The following is a 17,788-nucleotide window of genomic DNA, read 5'->3' as shown; positions in this document are numbered from 1 at the left end:
CCTGCATAGCTAAGTGCAAGCAGTCCTTAACATGCAGCTTTTCGATCAGTTCATAACGCATATAAAAATTTTATGCTCGCGCTTTGCGCTCGCATTATTAATGTAAGAAAGATTACCAATTACTCGTCCTTTTGATGATTTAAAAAAAAAACATGAATATAGCGTTTCATTCAGTAGGACTAAATCTCGAAATTTTCGGCCTGCGCTTCGCGCTCGCATCAATTGTTTAGTTATATACCTATTCTGTTTAAGTTTTTAAAAAAAAGTGCTTAGAATTTCCATTCTTTAGATGAAAATGTCGAAATATTTCTGCTCGCGCTTCGCGTTCGCATTATTTGATTGTTGAAATATGAATGTTTTTATGGCTTACTGCAAGCAGTCTTTAAAACGTACCCTTATCCATCAGTTCATTTCCGCTCGCGCTTCGCATTTATAGTAATTATTTAGTTGCATACACATATTTTTCATGATAACAAACATTGCCTAGAAGCTTCAAAATTTACGAAAAATACACAAAATTTCCCCCCCAAAAAAATAGCTCGCGCTTCGCGCTTGCATCATACAAACAAGGATTTAGATATTATAAATTTATGTTCATTTATAAGAATAAAGCTAAGAAGTGATTATTAGGACTACCCCTTCAAATAAACAAACAAAAATAATCTTCGAGCGGCCGATTAGGAAAATATGGCTGAAACAAAGTCCGGGCCCCCTATACCACTATGCCATTAATGGGCCTTAGGCCCCAATTCCACAGAATGGAGACCATTGAATGACCACTAAAAGACTTGAAATTGGTGATGTCTTGCAGCGGTCTTCAAGATCACTGATTATTGTCATCTCTGTGGAATGGCTCAGAAAGACCCCTCAAAGAAATCTGGTCTGAGAGTAGTCCTATAGAGATCTTTCGATGGTCTTTCAGAGATCTTTTATAATAAAAATAATTATGTCCATTTATATAGCGCAGTTACTATGTGCATATACTCAACTGCGCTTTGATACTTGGTATCATATTATTACCCCGGCTGTAGCTGAGCTGCCATATTAATAGGCGCTAAAGCGTTCAAGGAAAAATCCTACCGGGTACCCATTCACCTCACCTGGGTCGAGTGCAGCACAATGTGGATAAATTTTGTGCTGAAGGAAATTACGCCATGGCTGGGATTTGAACCCACGACCCACTTATGCAACAAGTGATCTTTCAGAATTCTTTCCATGGTCTTCGCCTGGTCTTTCAATGATCTTTGAATGATCTTTCAATGATCTCTCATGAGTCTTACAGTTATCTCCGCAAAAATCTTGAGAGATTGCCGGAAGATCATTGAAATTAAGGTTCATCGAAATAGTATTACCGCTGAAAGACTGCTGAAAGATCACTGAAAGACCATTTTCCTATAAAACCGTTGTAAGACTGTTTTGAACCATTCCAAAAGTTTTGGAGCCCATGAAGACCACGAAGACCACTGAAAGACTGGTCAGTACTCGTGCAAGACCCCAAAGACCATTGTAGGTTCATTGAGAGACCTCTGAAAGATAAACCAAAATTCATGGTCTTTCAAAGGTCTTTAAGCGGTCTTGTTCTCTGTGAAATGGGAGTTTTAATGGATATGTATCTCACTGATCACATAATGCCAGGCACGTAGCCAGGGGGGGCGGTGGGGGCGGTCGCCCCCCCCCAAAACGTCCCCAAAAAGAAAAAAAAGAAGGGAAAAAAGAGAGGAGAAAAGGAAAAGGGAAGGGAGGAAAGGGAAGAAAGGTAGCTTTGTGTTTTTTCTTTTTATTCTTTATTTTTTTCTCAAAAGAGAAACTCCTTCACTCTTCTTGCTCTAAATTCATATATGAATTTTGCTTCCGCGCTGCGCGCGGTTAAATGACAATATTGAAGTTCTCCATTGTTCCCCACCTTTTCTCTAACCCTGTTTTTCCACCTCAGCTATGTGTTTCTTGCCAGTTAAAGTTAAAATTGTATACATTAGGGCATGAATTTGAGTAAGGTTAGGCCGAAGTAAATATATGAAGTTATCTTTTATTTCAATTGATCGCGCAACTTCTGGTCTGGTCGGCTCCGAGCGGGTAAAATCTTTATATCAGTTTCTGCCGTCACCTCCATAAAGTCAGCTTCTCCCGCTTTTCAGCTCATTACTATAAACAACCATAATTTGGGGGCAAACAGGTTCCTAATTTAAAAAGAGGAAGGTATGGAATTCGTGTCGTATTAAATAAAAAAGTACAATATTTTTTATCAAATTGTATTAAACTTCATGTCATTTCCCTGTATACATTCATCTCCTGTCCTGTTTTGCGCCCTCAGTTTGAAATTTTGAATGACACTTAAGTTTCTTTATATTCAAAATGAAGCGCTTCAGGATAAGTCAAAAAAATTAATCATCCTTTATTATATAGATAGATAATTTCAATAAATCACAAAAGTTTCAACTTTATGCGCACTATTTTCCTTGTAATGAAGTTCAATAATCTTAGAAAATCAATTGAATTAGAGACGATTGGGTATTAGAGATATCTACATTTGATGAAACGTCCGCCCTTTGAAATTTCAGAGTTTCATTGCTCTGCACGGGGAGGAATATCTTCCTCTACCAATCTTCTCCTCTGTTTTGGGAGTTAAAAATATGCACTGATGCTGAATTGTTTGTAATCAAATCTGATCTTTCTAAAGAAAGTTTCAATATATCTTTAAGAATACCCTTTTCTCGGGACCCTTTTTATGGCAAGAAAAATTGATAAAACACTTTAGCTTCCGCGCTACGCGCGGAGTTATTATCATTTTAATTTCCTCCATTGTATACCTCTTTTGTGCGTTCACAATCACTTTTGAAAACAAGGTTCAAAATCGCAATATAGTCAACCGAATTGGAGGTACTAGAGACAAGAGAAACTGCTCCTTTTCATTTTAATTTATGAAACACTAAAAGCTTCGCGCTTCGCGCGGGAGGGGGAAACTCCCCCTCCCTGCACCCACCCCCTAGGGAGCGCGCTTTGCGCGCTCTGTAAGTATTGGCACGCTTCGCGTGCATTTACCGCCCCCTCCAAAATGAAATCCTGGCTACGCGGTTGCATAATGCGGGCGCGAGCTGAAGATTTTTTTACATTCAGACCTAAAAAAGGAAATTATAAGCAAATTTGTGTAATCACGATACGTACCTGTCTCGCTAAACAAAATGCGAGCGCGAGTGGCGAGCTGAAATCTTCGTATAGATTGACCCCAAACAGAGACATTGTAAGGACTATATTTTTTAGGAATCCATTAAGAGTAAACATATCTCACCAAGGGCGGAGGAACGTATTTTTGTTTGGGGACAAAGCCAAAACAGGGCACTAATATGCCTAAAAGGGCACTTTGGTGCAAACGGTCATTTTCACCATGCGATTATCATCTGTGTAAAGAAATTGTCTGTTTTGTAGTTACTAAGTTGAGCAAAGTTTTTTTTTTTTGAAGTAATTTCTGAATGATAAGATATATATTTAGGTTTTAAGTGAGGTGGTTATATGAAATTACATAAAATTATACAAGTACAGATCAAAACTTATGGACACAGTTGTTGTTTTTTAATTTGAAAAAATAATCAATTTTTATTAATTAACGGTGATTTCAGGTTAAGTAGAAATTTAAGTACTAATGCGCACATTCATTAATTTTTCAGTTACTTGAAGATTATATAAAGAAAATATGCGTCAAGTATAATAAATGTAATCTTTTAGCTACAAAAAAAAGTATTAGAGGCAACGAATTCATGCGTCAGACGACTGATTATTATTTTAAATGCAAAAGGGAGCAAATTTGGAAAAGTAAAGGGGCAGCAAATATGATTATTATTTTTGTCGGGGGGGGGGGGGGCTCGAAAGCGAGGGTGAGAAGCAGCTGATCTTATCACGATGGCACTTTTGCATTTTCAATATTGAAATTCTAGGGTTTGGTGAACTCTGACAAATTTTTTTAATAAGAATTCTGGCATTAAAACGATTTCCACTTTTTAGGGTGTCGGGGGGGGGGGCGGCAGGTTTGCCCCTACCAACACTGGATACGATTGTGAACGTAACCCACATGAATGACTGTATACCAAAAGTATCCCCATTTCGGTGACACTCGTATTGTTAAATGATTAACAAAATAATGTATTGTGTATACAGCTAATATAATTAATGAAATATTTCTTATTCGAATCCTTAGACGTGGCTGCCGACACTTTTCCCCCACAGTAAAATGACCCTCTCGTGTTGGTTCTTGAGTTCTCATCTACTTCATAATCTCAATACCTGAACCCCCCCCCCGTATCAGAACATCCTGGCGCTACCCCTGACTATATCTTCTTATTCTCTTCTCCTCCCCATTTTTTTTTTTTGGGGGGGGCTCCCTCAGCCCCTGGAACCAATGGCCCTGATAAAAGCATTCTCCGCTCATTGTTATCCCTGTAAGATTTTGATGACATTTTTTTTTTGGGGGGGAGTGAAATTTGATATTGGCCTAGGCCAACACAAAAAGTGATGTGCTCGAAATCCTCATTTCTCAGGAAGACTTTTTCTTGCAATTGGCCAAGCAAGCTGTTAGGGGCTATTAATAATTCCGAGAGGAATTCAGGGATGACAAAAAGGGGCAGTAAGTTATGTAATTATGCTAGTATGCCCCTGCACCTCCACTCACAGTCCTGCACAGTCCCCCCCCCCCCTCCATCGATATCCGCCAAGATCCGAATACTACTCGAAGTTATAGAACTATCTCTTTGGCCCATGATGAGATTGCGCAACGAGAAGATATTACCGAACAATAGCGAGTTTTCCTTGATATATGATTGGTCAAAAGTTAATTGAGAGTAGCCAATGAGAATCTGGTATGTCGAGCGTCGCTTGGATGAATAGAGCTAGAGTAAAGTTTCATTTTGGTCGGGGGGACTGGTCGACGTAAATCGAGGGGGAGGCTGTGGACCTACCCTGTGCAAATCAAGGTTTTTGCTATGAAACTGACATCCGCTTACGATATAAACAAACTCCGAACAAGAAGTGAAATCAAGATAATAATTTATATTGCAGAGCGAGCGTTCATGTTGGCTCCGTCATTGACACTCCCTTATCACCATTTTACAAATGCGATCCTCGGTTATAACATTGGTAGGCCTATACCACGAACAACTCGGTCAAAGGCTACTAGTATTTCATATTTGTGGTTATGCGAACAGAAATGTAAACATTGTTTTCTTCTTCGTCTGGAAACCACAGGCCACCGTTTGGTGTATTGTCGTTCGCCGAGCGAGAGGCGTCTGTACACGCATGGGCTGCCGGCCGCTAGAGTCGCTGAGCTACCAGCTAACCTGCACGTTGCGCTCGCAATCATAGTGGTTTGTGTACGTGTATCTCGCGATGTGTAATACTATTCTGAGAATCATATTTATAATAACAATACATCTGACAGAAGTAAGTACTCTGCCATGTTGCAGCAAGACGTCAACTATCCGTTCTCTTTTGTTTAATTTCTCATCTCACAACCGAGACATGACGGTCGAGTGGCCGATTACAGTATCTTAAATCATTCTTTGTGAAGACCGTCGAGTTGAATCTAAAGTCACACAGATATGGACATTCATGGCGTACGTGACAAAAGTGGGCTCGGGAAAGGGACAGTTCAGGAGGCGAGGGAAGAGGCTGTTTCGAGTCCTCCGGCAGCTTCAGAAGCCGCTTGTGCCATTGAATTATGTTCAGTTATGAGTAAATTGTCATGTTCTCGTTGTAAAGATGTATGTTATTGTTCCAAAGAACATATGGAAAGTGATTGGCAAAGTCATAAAAAGGTATGTAGATCAGCTGTAGGAGATCAAATATCTAAAGCCGGCAGCAGTAACCAAAGTATGAAAGCAAGTTTGCCAAGTCTTCGTAATCTTCGCAAACGCTCAACAGGTGACAGTAACCCAAGCTTAAGGTATTACGAGAGCTCGTCATCGTCATCCATGTCGTCAATGTCGTCGTCTTCGTCTATCTCGTCTCTGTCGGTGTCGAGGGATCTGCAGAGTTTAGGACTGATGTCCAGTGGCTCGCTCAGCAGTCTATCAGATGTGAACGACAGTCAGTTTGAGCAAGAGAATGAGCAATCAACATCAACAGGATCGTTTCGACGCACCACATCATGTGGACGCGGGCTCAAACCTTTGTCGGAACTTGGAGAAATGCAAGACATCGACGAGTTCAACACTGAAGGCTACAGGAGCACACTTCCTTCTGTTTCATTTATTCTTGGTCCGCCTCAGAACACTGGCAGCAGTGACTCAAACGTGATCACCTCACCTACGCCGTTTTCGGTTGGTGTTGCTCCTCAGTTGAAGATCCCCACAAGTGCAGACAACGGCGACCAAATCAATGCCCCTGTCAATGTGAACTTGTCCCCGTTGGTCAAGTACATTGTGAAAAACATGATGGACAAAGGAATCTGTGTGGTTGATAAGTTCCTGAACGAATCCCTTGGAGAAGAAATCTTGAAGGAGGTGAAGGCCCTTCACCAAGATGGCAACCTGACGGATGGACAGCTTGTGTACAGCCAGGAGCATACATCCAGTAAAGAGATCCGAGGGGATAAGATTACGTGGAAAAACGGAACGGAGGAAGGATGCTCCAGTATTGGACACCTCATCTCAAAGATGGATGCAATCATCATGCAGTGTCAGGGCCATCTTGGAAAGCTTGTCATCAATGGGCGGACAAAGGTGAGCACAGCAATGATTTTTTTTTTGGCTTAGTACAAAGGGACTTTTCTTCTCTATGCACCAAACACTGCAATCCAATACAAGATTTAATGAAAGGAGAATGAACCCTGGAAACAAATAGCTTTTTAGGAGACAGAAAAAATTTAAGGAAGTTTAACATGAGTATTTGTCTAATTGTTCTCAAACTTTTATTGATCTGACACTGTTTGACTTTGCTGTTTTCATACTAGCTAACTTATTTCAAGTTAACTTGTTCATCTTCTTTAACCAGTGAGACTACTTAGCAGTGAATCTGTGCAAGCACAAGCACAAACCTGACTTCATTGCATTGAACTCTCTGTAAAAAAAAGGGGGGGGGAAGAAAGAGTAAAGGGGGGGGGGGGGGGAATTACAGAGAGTGCACTCAACCTAGTGTCCTAAGGTAGATTCTGCAGATGAATATTATGATACCCCTATTATTGTAGAGTGTAAATGCCAAACAATTGAGCATATATTCCAAATTGTATTCATTTCCAACAGAAAGAACTACAGTAAAATATTATGAATCCATTATTGTTGATTACATAACACATGTATATTGTAACATATGACGATCTTGAGGAAAAATATGAAGCTGGTGGTGGTGATAGAACTGATGACGATGCCAGAACTTCTGCTGCTACTGCTTATGATGATGGTAATAATGAGGAGGAGGAGGAGGTGGAGGTGAAGAGTGATGATGATGATGAAGAGGAGGATAATGAGAAAGAGGATGATAATGAGGAGAAGGAGGATGATAATAAGGAGATGGAGGAGAAGGAGGTGGTGGAGGAGGAGGAGGAGGATGATGGTGATGATGACGATGATGTAATGATGATAGTTATTGCTGATAGCTAGGACATTAGGTTTAACACAAGTATGATGATTTAATGCTAGCAGAGCTTACAACTAACGAGGAAGCAACTTGTTTTTGTATAGTGCATGTTGGGCCAGGGAGTTGATGGTATTCCCTGGTTGGTTTATCATGAAGTATGGAGCAGTTACTGTACATGGCTCTGTAAAAGTGCTCACAGATATGATTCCAGCTGGGCATGTGTGCTGCTTAACTTTACTAATTGTTAGGCTCTTTATGAGGTCTAAGTGATATGGCATTTGAAAGGTTATTATGTTATATTCATGAAAATTGAAAATTATCGTAATATTTTTTTTTTTTTTTTTTTTTAAAAAGGGCAAAAACATCAAATATAAACACTCAAATAGGTTTTAGGTATCCCTCTATATCCCATATTTATAAATTGGTTGCACGCCTTTGTAATAAAGAAAACTATTTGAATCTGAATTTGTTCCTTTTCTGCTCCCCATGGGACTTTCATTGGCTTCTCTTAGAACTGCTACTATCATATGAAAGTGTAACAAGGATATTTTTACTGTGTTTTGTGAATCCTTGATGAAGAACTTGGTTTCAAATAAACAAATACCCTTTTTAGACAGGCTACAATTTCCTTAACCCCGTACTATTGGTGGGGCTAAATGGCAATTTAGCCCCACCTATAGTACGGGGTTAAGCTTAGCCCACTTTCGTTTTACACAGCGTTTTTGCAAAGTGGGCTAACCCCACCTATAGTACGGGATTATTTGGCCCTGCAAAAAAGCAGGGTTATCCCACCAATTGCGGTGCTAAGAGCAATAGTACGGGGTTAAGATCGCATGTGTAAAACGAAAGTGGGCTAAGCGCTCCCATTCATGCCCCGCAACAGAGCCGGCCCTGTTGTCCAATCAGAGGTAAGTATAATGAATATTCATGAACAGCGATCACGGCGATGAAAAAAAAAGTGCGCGCCAGAAGTCAGCGATTTTGGATATGACCCGAATGACCCCTCAGTGCGCTCGTGAATATTCATGAGCTACCAATAGTCCGGGGTTAGCGAGTTTTGTGTGTAAAAAGCAAGCATTCCTTATCCGGGGTTAGCAAAAACAATTTGGCATGTGTGAAAAGGAAAATAAATAGTACGGGGTTAAGGATAGTACGGGGTTAGCGATAGTCCGGGGTTAAGAAAATCCTGTGTAAAAAGCCTATAAGACTTTTCTTGAGGGATTTTTTTTGTCTCACTAAATTACAATTCCATTAAATTAAAAGTAAACACTTGCATTTGCAGCTTGTGTTGTATATTCCATAGTTCTACCCCCACAACTATCCTGCACCCCCCCCCCCCCATTCCACAATCATCCATTAAATGTCACAGTAATTACTTGGCATACATGTAGATAAGATAGAAGTGATCAGAAGTTCAACTTCAGACTATAAACCATGAGGTGTGGGGATTGATATCCTGGTGGGGGATCCTCCCCAAGGAGTAGATATTGTGCACATCAATTACCTTTTGAATTCCTGACTGAGTCTTTGCACACATCCTCAAAGATGGAGGCAAGCACATTCATTAAAGGAGAATGAAACCATTGGAACAAGAAAGCTTGTGTGAAAACAGAAAAATCAAAGAAAGAGATCAACAAAAGTTTGAGAAAAATCGGACAAATAATGAGAAAGTTATGAGCATTTGAATATTGCGATCACTATTGCTATGGAGATAGCAAATTGGCAATGCGACAAAGATGTGTGATGTCACTTGTGAACAACTCTCCCCATTACTTTAGTATATATTTCACTTGAATTGCCTCTTTTATCACATCTATCCATAGATCATGTGTTCTTTCTACATGAGGGCATGTAATACATATTTTTTAAGAATACATCATGGATAAAGAGTTTGTATCATCATGAGAAAAAGCAAAAAGAGACATTTTGAGGGTATTTTATAGTCCACCAAAGGGAAAGTTGTTCATCAGTGACATCACACATCCTTGTCGCATTGCCAATGTGAGGATCTCCATAGCATTAGTGATTGCAATATTCAAATGCTCATAACTTTCTCATTATTTTTCCAATTTTTCTCAAACTTTCTTTATTCTTATTCTTTGATTTTTCTGTTTCTACACAAGCCTATTTGTTCCAAAGGTTTCATTCCCCTTTAATGAATTAGGTAAACTTGTGTTCAAATCTATCATTTTGATTTAGGCTTAAAACAATTTTGATCATGTTTTTTTTATACCTTTCTACACAATGTGGTGTCTTTAATGACTTTCATTTCCTTGCAATATCAGACATTTGCCATTATAATTATCTAGTTCACAGTGAAAAGTAATAATCTTGTTCTGTAATACCCGTACATGTATACTCATTGTGCCGTTATTCCACCAATATCTTGTGTAAAGTGGAAGGGGGTCATCCCCCAGCATCATTAGGCCTACCTTGAATTTTATAACTGCTAATATATTAGTAATTGAAGGCAACAAACGGGGATGACTATCACCTAACCTTTTGCACACGCTGTGAATGAATCTAATTGGGTGAATGCACTTTTGGCCCACTGGTAAGGAGTCCTCAGGCCTGCCCCAGTTTTCACATACAGCATGAATAATTGATTAACTTACAGTAGGCCTATATTAAATCTATTCGTAGTCTCATGATAAAGAAGGTAGGATAAAAGGGTTTTGGAGCTACATTAGACTTATTATTAGTCCTAAACCAGCAGGATTACTTTTAGTATGGCTTCCTAAAAAATTATTCCATATACTGTAAATTCATTCTAGCTAGAGTGACCTCTTTGAATTAAAGTAATTGGTTAACATTGGTTTGACTTTTAAAAAATCTGATCTAGAAGGTCACACTTGTTACCTGTGTCTGTGATATGTTACATAAATGAATCCAAAAAAAATTGCATTCAAAAATAATTATTTAGTGCTTCAAAAATTGAAGTATAAAATGACCTGAAAGGCGGAAACACCATCTTAATTTCATCCCTTAAACTTATGTGTACTATTTAGTCGTCTATAAGACGCCTATTTACAAAATCAGGGTTTGCCTTGTAGTTTTAGCTTTTCATTCTCAATAGTGGTTGTTTTCAGGGTTTATTGGTTCTAATACATGCAATAGTACAAATGTTTCATCTTGGTTGGAGAATTTTTTTAAATCTGCTGCTCACAAATTTAAACTCTTATTTACCCAAGGTAGTCATTTCAACTCTGAGTTGATTTTCAAGTGGGCCTTTACCCCTCTCCTTTCTCATTAATGATTGATTAACTTAAAATAGTAATTATAAAACAAAGGCAAGCGGAATAACTTGGATACATTGTTGGTCAATGAATGGTCATGAATTACCAAAATATTGTCTTAATTTAGTAAAATATGAGTTCCAAATTAAATTTCCGTAGTTATAAATGTAGAGAAGTTATTTTTTCATAATAGTTGTTAGTGTCATGCCTGATTTGTGTACAGTTACAGGTGTATATGTGTATATATATTTCTAAAAAAACAAAAAACCTGGGATATTTTGTAACATCTGTTTTAGTTGAAATAGTAGACAATCTTTTGCTTGAAAATTCTCCAAATCTGTTTCCACTCAATAATGTCCTCCATTGAAAAAAATGGGAAATCCTCCAATAAGTAATGTCTGATTAAAGGCATTGGCTAACATTGATTTGACTTTTATTTTTAAATCTGAGCAGTGTCCCACTTGTCACCTGTGTCTGTGATATATATGTTACAAAAATGAAGCTCAGAAAAAAATGCATCCGAAGTGCTTAAAAAGTGAAATATAAAGTGACCAGAAACACCATCTTAATTTCATCACATACTCTTGTGTGTTCTATTTTTATCAGCATGATAGAAATTACACAAAACCTTTGATTATAACATATCAAAAGCATTTTTTTTTGTTGGTTTCAGAGCTTTTAGGTTGATAGAAAGGCATCCATGTACACATTTCATCGCTCCTTTTTTTAAATTACATATCTATCATTTAAAAATCAAACTATCACAACACTGAAAATTTCATAAAAATCGGATGTAAAATAAGAAAGTTATGACATTTTAAAGTTTTGATTATTTTTCACAAAACAGTGATACACACAAATGAGTGACATGCAAATGAGTCCATAATGTCCCTCACTTACTATTTCTTTTGTTTTTTATTGTTTGAATTCTACAATATTTGATTTTTTACAAATTTGACAATAAGGACCAACTTGACTGAACCATATACATGTAGTATTAAACAATGCTAACTCCACATGATCTGGGAGGAATTAATCGTTGTTTCACATAGCAATGAAGAGAAAATTAGAATATTTCATATTTTATATAATAAAATACAAAAAAAAGAACAAAAGAGTGGATGACGTCATTAGTCTCCTCATTTGCATGCATCATTTGACCAGGATGTGCATATAACTGTTTTGTGAAATTAAGCGAAACTCTAAAATGTCATAACTTTCTTATTTTACATCCGATGTTGATGAAATTTTCAGTGTTATGCTTGTTGGATTTTTCTCTTTTTATTCAAATCAACTTTTTGTTGGAGTGGACTTGTCCTTTAAGTAATCAGCCAAAGCTGTCGGTCTCAAAATCCTTGTAAGTACCTAACTGAGAAAACCATTTAAAAAATAGAATTGGAAGTGTGCAATGACAATGGCAAAATTACATGATTGATCATATAGCAATTAGGAAATTTACATGATCATGGAACGACCATGATCAGATACAGCCCAAGAGCTCGAGTTTGCCTCCGATATGCTAAAAAAGCCCTGGGAAGTAAACAAAAAAGCCTGAGCAGAAAGTCCCCATTCACTTTTATAATAATAATAATGATTGGCATTTATATCGTCATCTTTCTAGAAATATTCTATTCCAAGTCGCGTTGTTATTATTTCCCTGGCCTTAGCTCGATCTGCCTTTCAGCGATCATTCATTCAAGGAAATTATCCTGCCGGGTACCCATTCCCCTCTCCTGGGTTGAGCGCAGCACAATGTGGATAAATTTCTTGCCGAAGGAAATTACGCCATGGCTGGGATTCGAACCCACTACCCTCTGTTTCAAAGTCCGAAGACTAATCCACTGGGCCACAACACTCCACTTTAAATGTTATAATGCTTACCCTATGTAAAAGATTCATGCAATTAGTGGTGAAAAGTAGCCCACAAAAATCTTTTTAATTTTTTTGGCCTGATACAAACAACATGATTTGATCTTCTGAAAGAGTAGGCCTAAATGAGATTTTCAAAATGTAAAAATCACCTCTAATAGATCTAAAAGATCCAAGTTATATACCCTGCCAAAGAAAAGACATTTTGACAGCACCCCACATGAGTAAAAAGAGACAAATTGAGCAAGCTTCCTACAGAGAATGTCATCAAAATTTGATGTAAAATTTGAAAGTTATGACATTTGAAAAGTTTGCTTAATTTCACAAAACAAATTCACATCCTGGTTAGTAGGCAAATAAGGGAACTAATCACCCACTTCATTTCTTTCTTTTTTTCATTTGTGTTATAATATTGCATGAAGTATTCCAATTATCTTCCTATTAGGTGAAACAAAGCTTAACTAATCTCTAATGATGTGTTCTGCCATTGTTGTAACAAATGAAGAATGTCCTAATTGCCATATTTGTTAAAATGAAATATTGTGTTTTATAATTCAAACAGATACAAAAGAAGAATATTGAGTGACATAATTGACTCTCATTTGCTAGTCTCTGTATTGTGCATATATGTGAAAATCTATCTTTCTTATAATTTTATATCAATTTTTTTCTTATCTTTCAAAGATTTTATTAGATACTTACTTTGTCTTTTAGAATGAACATATACAATGTTTGTTTTTTTACATTCAATTTTGATGAAATTTGTAGTCATATACTTGTTTGATTTTTCTATGTATTCAGATCAAAATTTTGTTGGGATTGACTTGCTTTTTAACCATGAAAATAGCCCGCACAATTAAATGCTTTATTTAATGAAATTATGGAAATGAAAGCATAGAATCTTTTGTCTTTTTCCTTTGATTTAGGTACCATCTTATAGACCAGATCTCTGTGGAACTCCTGAGACAATTTCACAAAACAGTTATATTCACATCCTTGTCGTTATGCAAAATAAGGAGACTGTTGACATCACTCACAATTTCTTTTGTATTTCATCATATGAAATATTTTAATTTTCCCCTCATTGTCAAGTGAAACAACAATTAATTTCTCCCTGAACATGTGGAATGAGTATTGGTAAATACTATTTGCCATGGTTCAATCAAGTTGGTCCTTACTGTCAAATCTGTAACAAATGAAGTATTTTAGAATTCAAACAATAAAAAAAAAGAAATAGCAAGTGAGGGACATTATCGACTGTCTCATGTCACTGAGTTGTGCATATGACTTTACCCAAATAAGCGAAACTTTAAAATGTCATTACTTTCTTTATATTTTACTTTTGATTTTGCTGAAAATTTTCAGTACTGCCTGAGTTTCCTGAGTCACATGACCAAGGTCAAAGGTCAGTTACGGTCAATGAACTTTGGCCATGTTGTGAGAATTTGTTGAATTGCCATCATAACTTTGAAAGTTAATGAATATAGTTCATGAAATGGGGACATAGCCATACCTGTAGGGGTAATCAGGTATCGTCTTGCACAAGTCTTAGGTCACAATGATGAAGGTCAAATGTTATTTTTGGTAATGAACATAGTGTTTTATTATTTAGTTGAATGGTGTTTTTGTGAATAATTTATTTTATTTTATAGTCATTTTCCAAGTCAGTACTGTTGCTACATGTATATTGATTCGCATAATGCAGGTGAAACTACCAGAGGCGTTTTAAGACCTGCAATTGATAAGATATGAGATTGTAAGTGTTTAGGATAGACCAACATTGTGATAAGAAGTAGATAACATTGAAAATCCCCCCTTTTTGTGTGTGTGGGGGGGAGGGGTACACTGTGCCAGACCTGCCAATGGCTTTGAATATTGTATCTAGATTCATATAATGTTTATTCTATGATTTAAGTAGAGTCAATATACCAACTTTACTATTCGTTGTTTTGATTTAAAATCAAATTAAAGGTATCTGTAAAAATGACATGGAAATTTCATAAGTGATTTAAAGTGAAGTTTAATTGTACATCCATGGTGTCCACTGTCCAGCCCTACCCCTGCCCCCATGCAAATCTGAAGAATGTTGAAGAAAAATCCACATTATAGGTGATAAAAAGGCTTTATTTCCAGTTCGTCTAATGCCAATATGTCCAATTGCCAACTTGTCTACTATCATTTGGTCCACCATCAGTTCGTCCGATATCCACATGGGCTACTTTCATTTAGTCTTATGCCATTCTGTCTAATAACCAGTTGGTCCAATAGCCATTTAGTCCACATAGCATTTGGTCCAATTGGACTAAGTGTTAAATTGTGCAAAATGAATAAAAATGAAATGAATATTAGACCAGCAGGTTATGAGACAAAATGGTCACAGACAAAGTGGTGATTAGACAAAGTGATGATTGGACCAAATGGTTGTTAGACGAAATGTTGATGGACAGAATGGCATGAGACTATAAATGAAAGTAGACCATTTGGTGAGTGGAAGAGTAGGTAGTAGACGAATCGCAATTTACTGTAAAAAGGAGTTTGAAAAAATGTGTAGAGAAGAAAACAAACTGTACTAATTTGGAAGAACAAGAGACTAAACAATAAACGTGTTATCACCGTTTTATATTGATGCTTGAGGGAGGATAAAAGTCCAGGCCCAAGCTCGCATGCTTCTTGCTGCACGTACTCCATTGGGCCATTACTGGAATGTAAACAAACCCTAGTTTATGCAGTCACACTGCCCCATCATAGTATTTCATCATCTGTCATTGCTTCTTCAAACTACATGTCGGGGGAAGGTTTCCCTCAAACTGTACGCTTGATGATCAATTACGTCTTATTTTCCATTTCCTCTTTTGATCCATCAAGCGCAGCATCAAATCAATCGTATTTGTTGACGGTTTGTTGATGGTGGAATTCCTGCATACAGACGGACTGAGGTTCATTCTGGAATTAACTTCAGTTGTAATTTATGGTCCTATTCTAGTAGGAGGAGGTATCTGGTATCAGAGCTTTAGGCTGAATTTCCCCCAATGTCAAGGACGAATAGTCATGCCCAACATGAGTCCTTTTGAACCATTGCCTTGCATCAATTTGTCTGCGACTATGCGGTCAAAATATAAGTACTGAGGGGTTTGAGGTCACACTCAGATAGGAAGAAATAGGGGGGGGGGGGAGTGGGGTTATACATTGATTTGATAGGGCAATTTAAATCATTAAAATTACAATCAAAACAGTATTAGTGGCTTCCTCTTTATAGCAGCCACCTGTCTATAGTGACCACTGTAACTGATTCCCATGGAGGCAGATTGTGATATAGAAGTGACATGACGTTTGCTCCTGCAACAATTACTCCAGGCTTTATTTTGGCTAAGATATAGCACTAGGGTTGCATCCGGGGGGGGGGGGGGGCACTTACATTGATGAGTGGATACCATGCGCGACCAAAAAACACGTAAAGAGGATATGTTTTTAAGATAGGGCACGTTATGTACGTAACGTATTGAGGGTGTCAAAAACACTAAAATAATGAAAAAAAGGGTATCTATTTTCGCTAGGAAAGCTACGTGTTTAGGCTCGAATTTGCGAGGGTGTAAAAAAATTAAGACTAAAATGTTTTATAAAGGATTTACTTATGGCCCCAAGAGTCTACACAATATGTTTAGAGTACGATTTGCGCAAGATGTGGGAGGTGGTACTAATTAAACCCAATGATGTAGGTACCGACGACAGATGTATGTGACATAAAAATATCGCTCTACTTGTTTAGGGGGTCAATTCAGGGAATACTTGCCAAGAGTATCGTTTTGTTTCCAATACTTGTTAAGGGTAGGGTTTCACACGCCAATACTTGTTAAGGGGTGCATTTTCAGAATATTGAAAATATGTGTTTATGGTGCTTTTCAAGACCCCATGGTCACGCATGGTATCCACTCGTCAATGGAAGTGCCCCCCCCTGGGGGGGGGTTATTTCAGGTTGAGGATTCTGTTTAGGATAGGGTAAAGTTTTAAATCCAGGGTTAAAGTTGGAGAATCCATTAGTGCATAGAATTCACAGCGGAGCAATTGTCGCCGGAGCGAATGTCACGGAATCTTGTAAGAACCTGTCTAATAGCAGTCACCTATCTACAATTTTGTGTTTCCCTTAGTTGGTTACTATAGACAAATTCTATTTTTTTTGGAATTCCCCATTTTATACCAAAGTTACCACAAATTTCTGTTTCCATTGTATAGACCATTACATTTTTATGGTATCCTGAACCACTGTAAATCCGCAGCAAAGATCAAATTAACAGTAATGGGATATTTCTTCAAGGAAATAGAAGCATCAAGGCATATTTGATAGTATTTAAAAAAGGAAAGAGTAATGGGAATCCCTAAAGTGGTTTTCTTCATGGATTCTAGATCAATATTTTATAAGGGAAATGATGTATACAGGCTACGATGGAAAATTAGAATTTTTGTGCACACACATTTTTCAGTACTTAATTGTAGTAATACAATGCATGATGGTTTATCCGCTTTGAAGTTCCACTTCAAATGCAAGCCACTTTCCATTTAATCACCAATATTGTATTATTACATTATTGAAATTATTATCTCTTATTATGATTTAGAGAACACAATTTTTCACACTCTCTCAGAAAATCTGTGGATCTTTAAGGGGTGATAAATAATTATTTTCACCATTTTTTAAGTGATTTTTACATGGACTTCACAGATTCAAAATTCAAAATGTAATTGATTAATTTATCCTCTAAATGGCTTCTCATTTTGAAATCAAATAACAAGTAGAGTTTTCAACATCCATTGTCTGTGACCAATTTACAGCTCTTATAAGAACTCCAGTCTTTTATTTTAAATGGTTTCAGGGTATTGTGCAGTTGTGCAAGTGTAATCCAATAATTTTCCAAGACAAACTTGCTCAAACAGATGCAAAGGTTTAAATTGCTTATTTAATAGGTGAAAAGGTCGTTTTATAGAATCATTTCATAGTTGTAGGGGGTATTGTGACTGAAACAGGTTAATATCCTTTAAAGATAAATACCAGTTGTGGTAACGATCTCAAAATGAATTCAAACAGAATCCAATGAAATGACCACCCGAGCAGGCGTGGATCCAGGGGT

General features: G+C 37.3%; 1 protein-coding gene across 1 annotated transcript in view; it reads left to right on the top strand.

Annotated features, from left to right (window-relative positions):
• The first annotated feature begins 5,038 nt into the window (after nucleotides 1-5,038).
• Nucleotides 5,039-17,788, top strand: part of LOC121418329 (egl nine homolog 1-like) — a 29,232-nt gene continuing 16,482 nt past the window's right edge. The window contains exon 1 of the mRNA XM_041612140.1: nucleotides 5,039-6,707. Within this exon, the coding sequence (XP_041468074.1) occupies nucleotides 5,586-6,707 (1,122 nt within the window). The 5' untranslated portion in view covers nucleotides 5,039-5,585. The remainder of the gene's footprint in view (nucleotides 6,708-17,788) is intronic.

This window comes from Lytechinus variegatus, chromosome 7 (genome assembly GCF_018143015.1).
Source record: "Lytechinus variegatus isolate NC3 chromosome 7, Lvar_3.0, whole genome shotgun sequence".
NCBI lineage: Eukaryota > Metazoa > Echinodermata > Echinoidea > Temnopleuroida > Toxopneustidae > Lytechinus > Lytechinus variegatus.
This window is presented reverse-complemented; position numbering and strand designations above follow the sequence as displayed.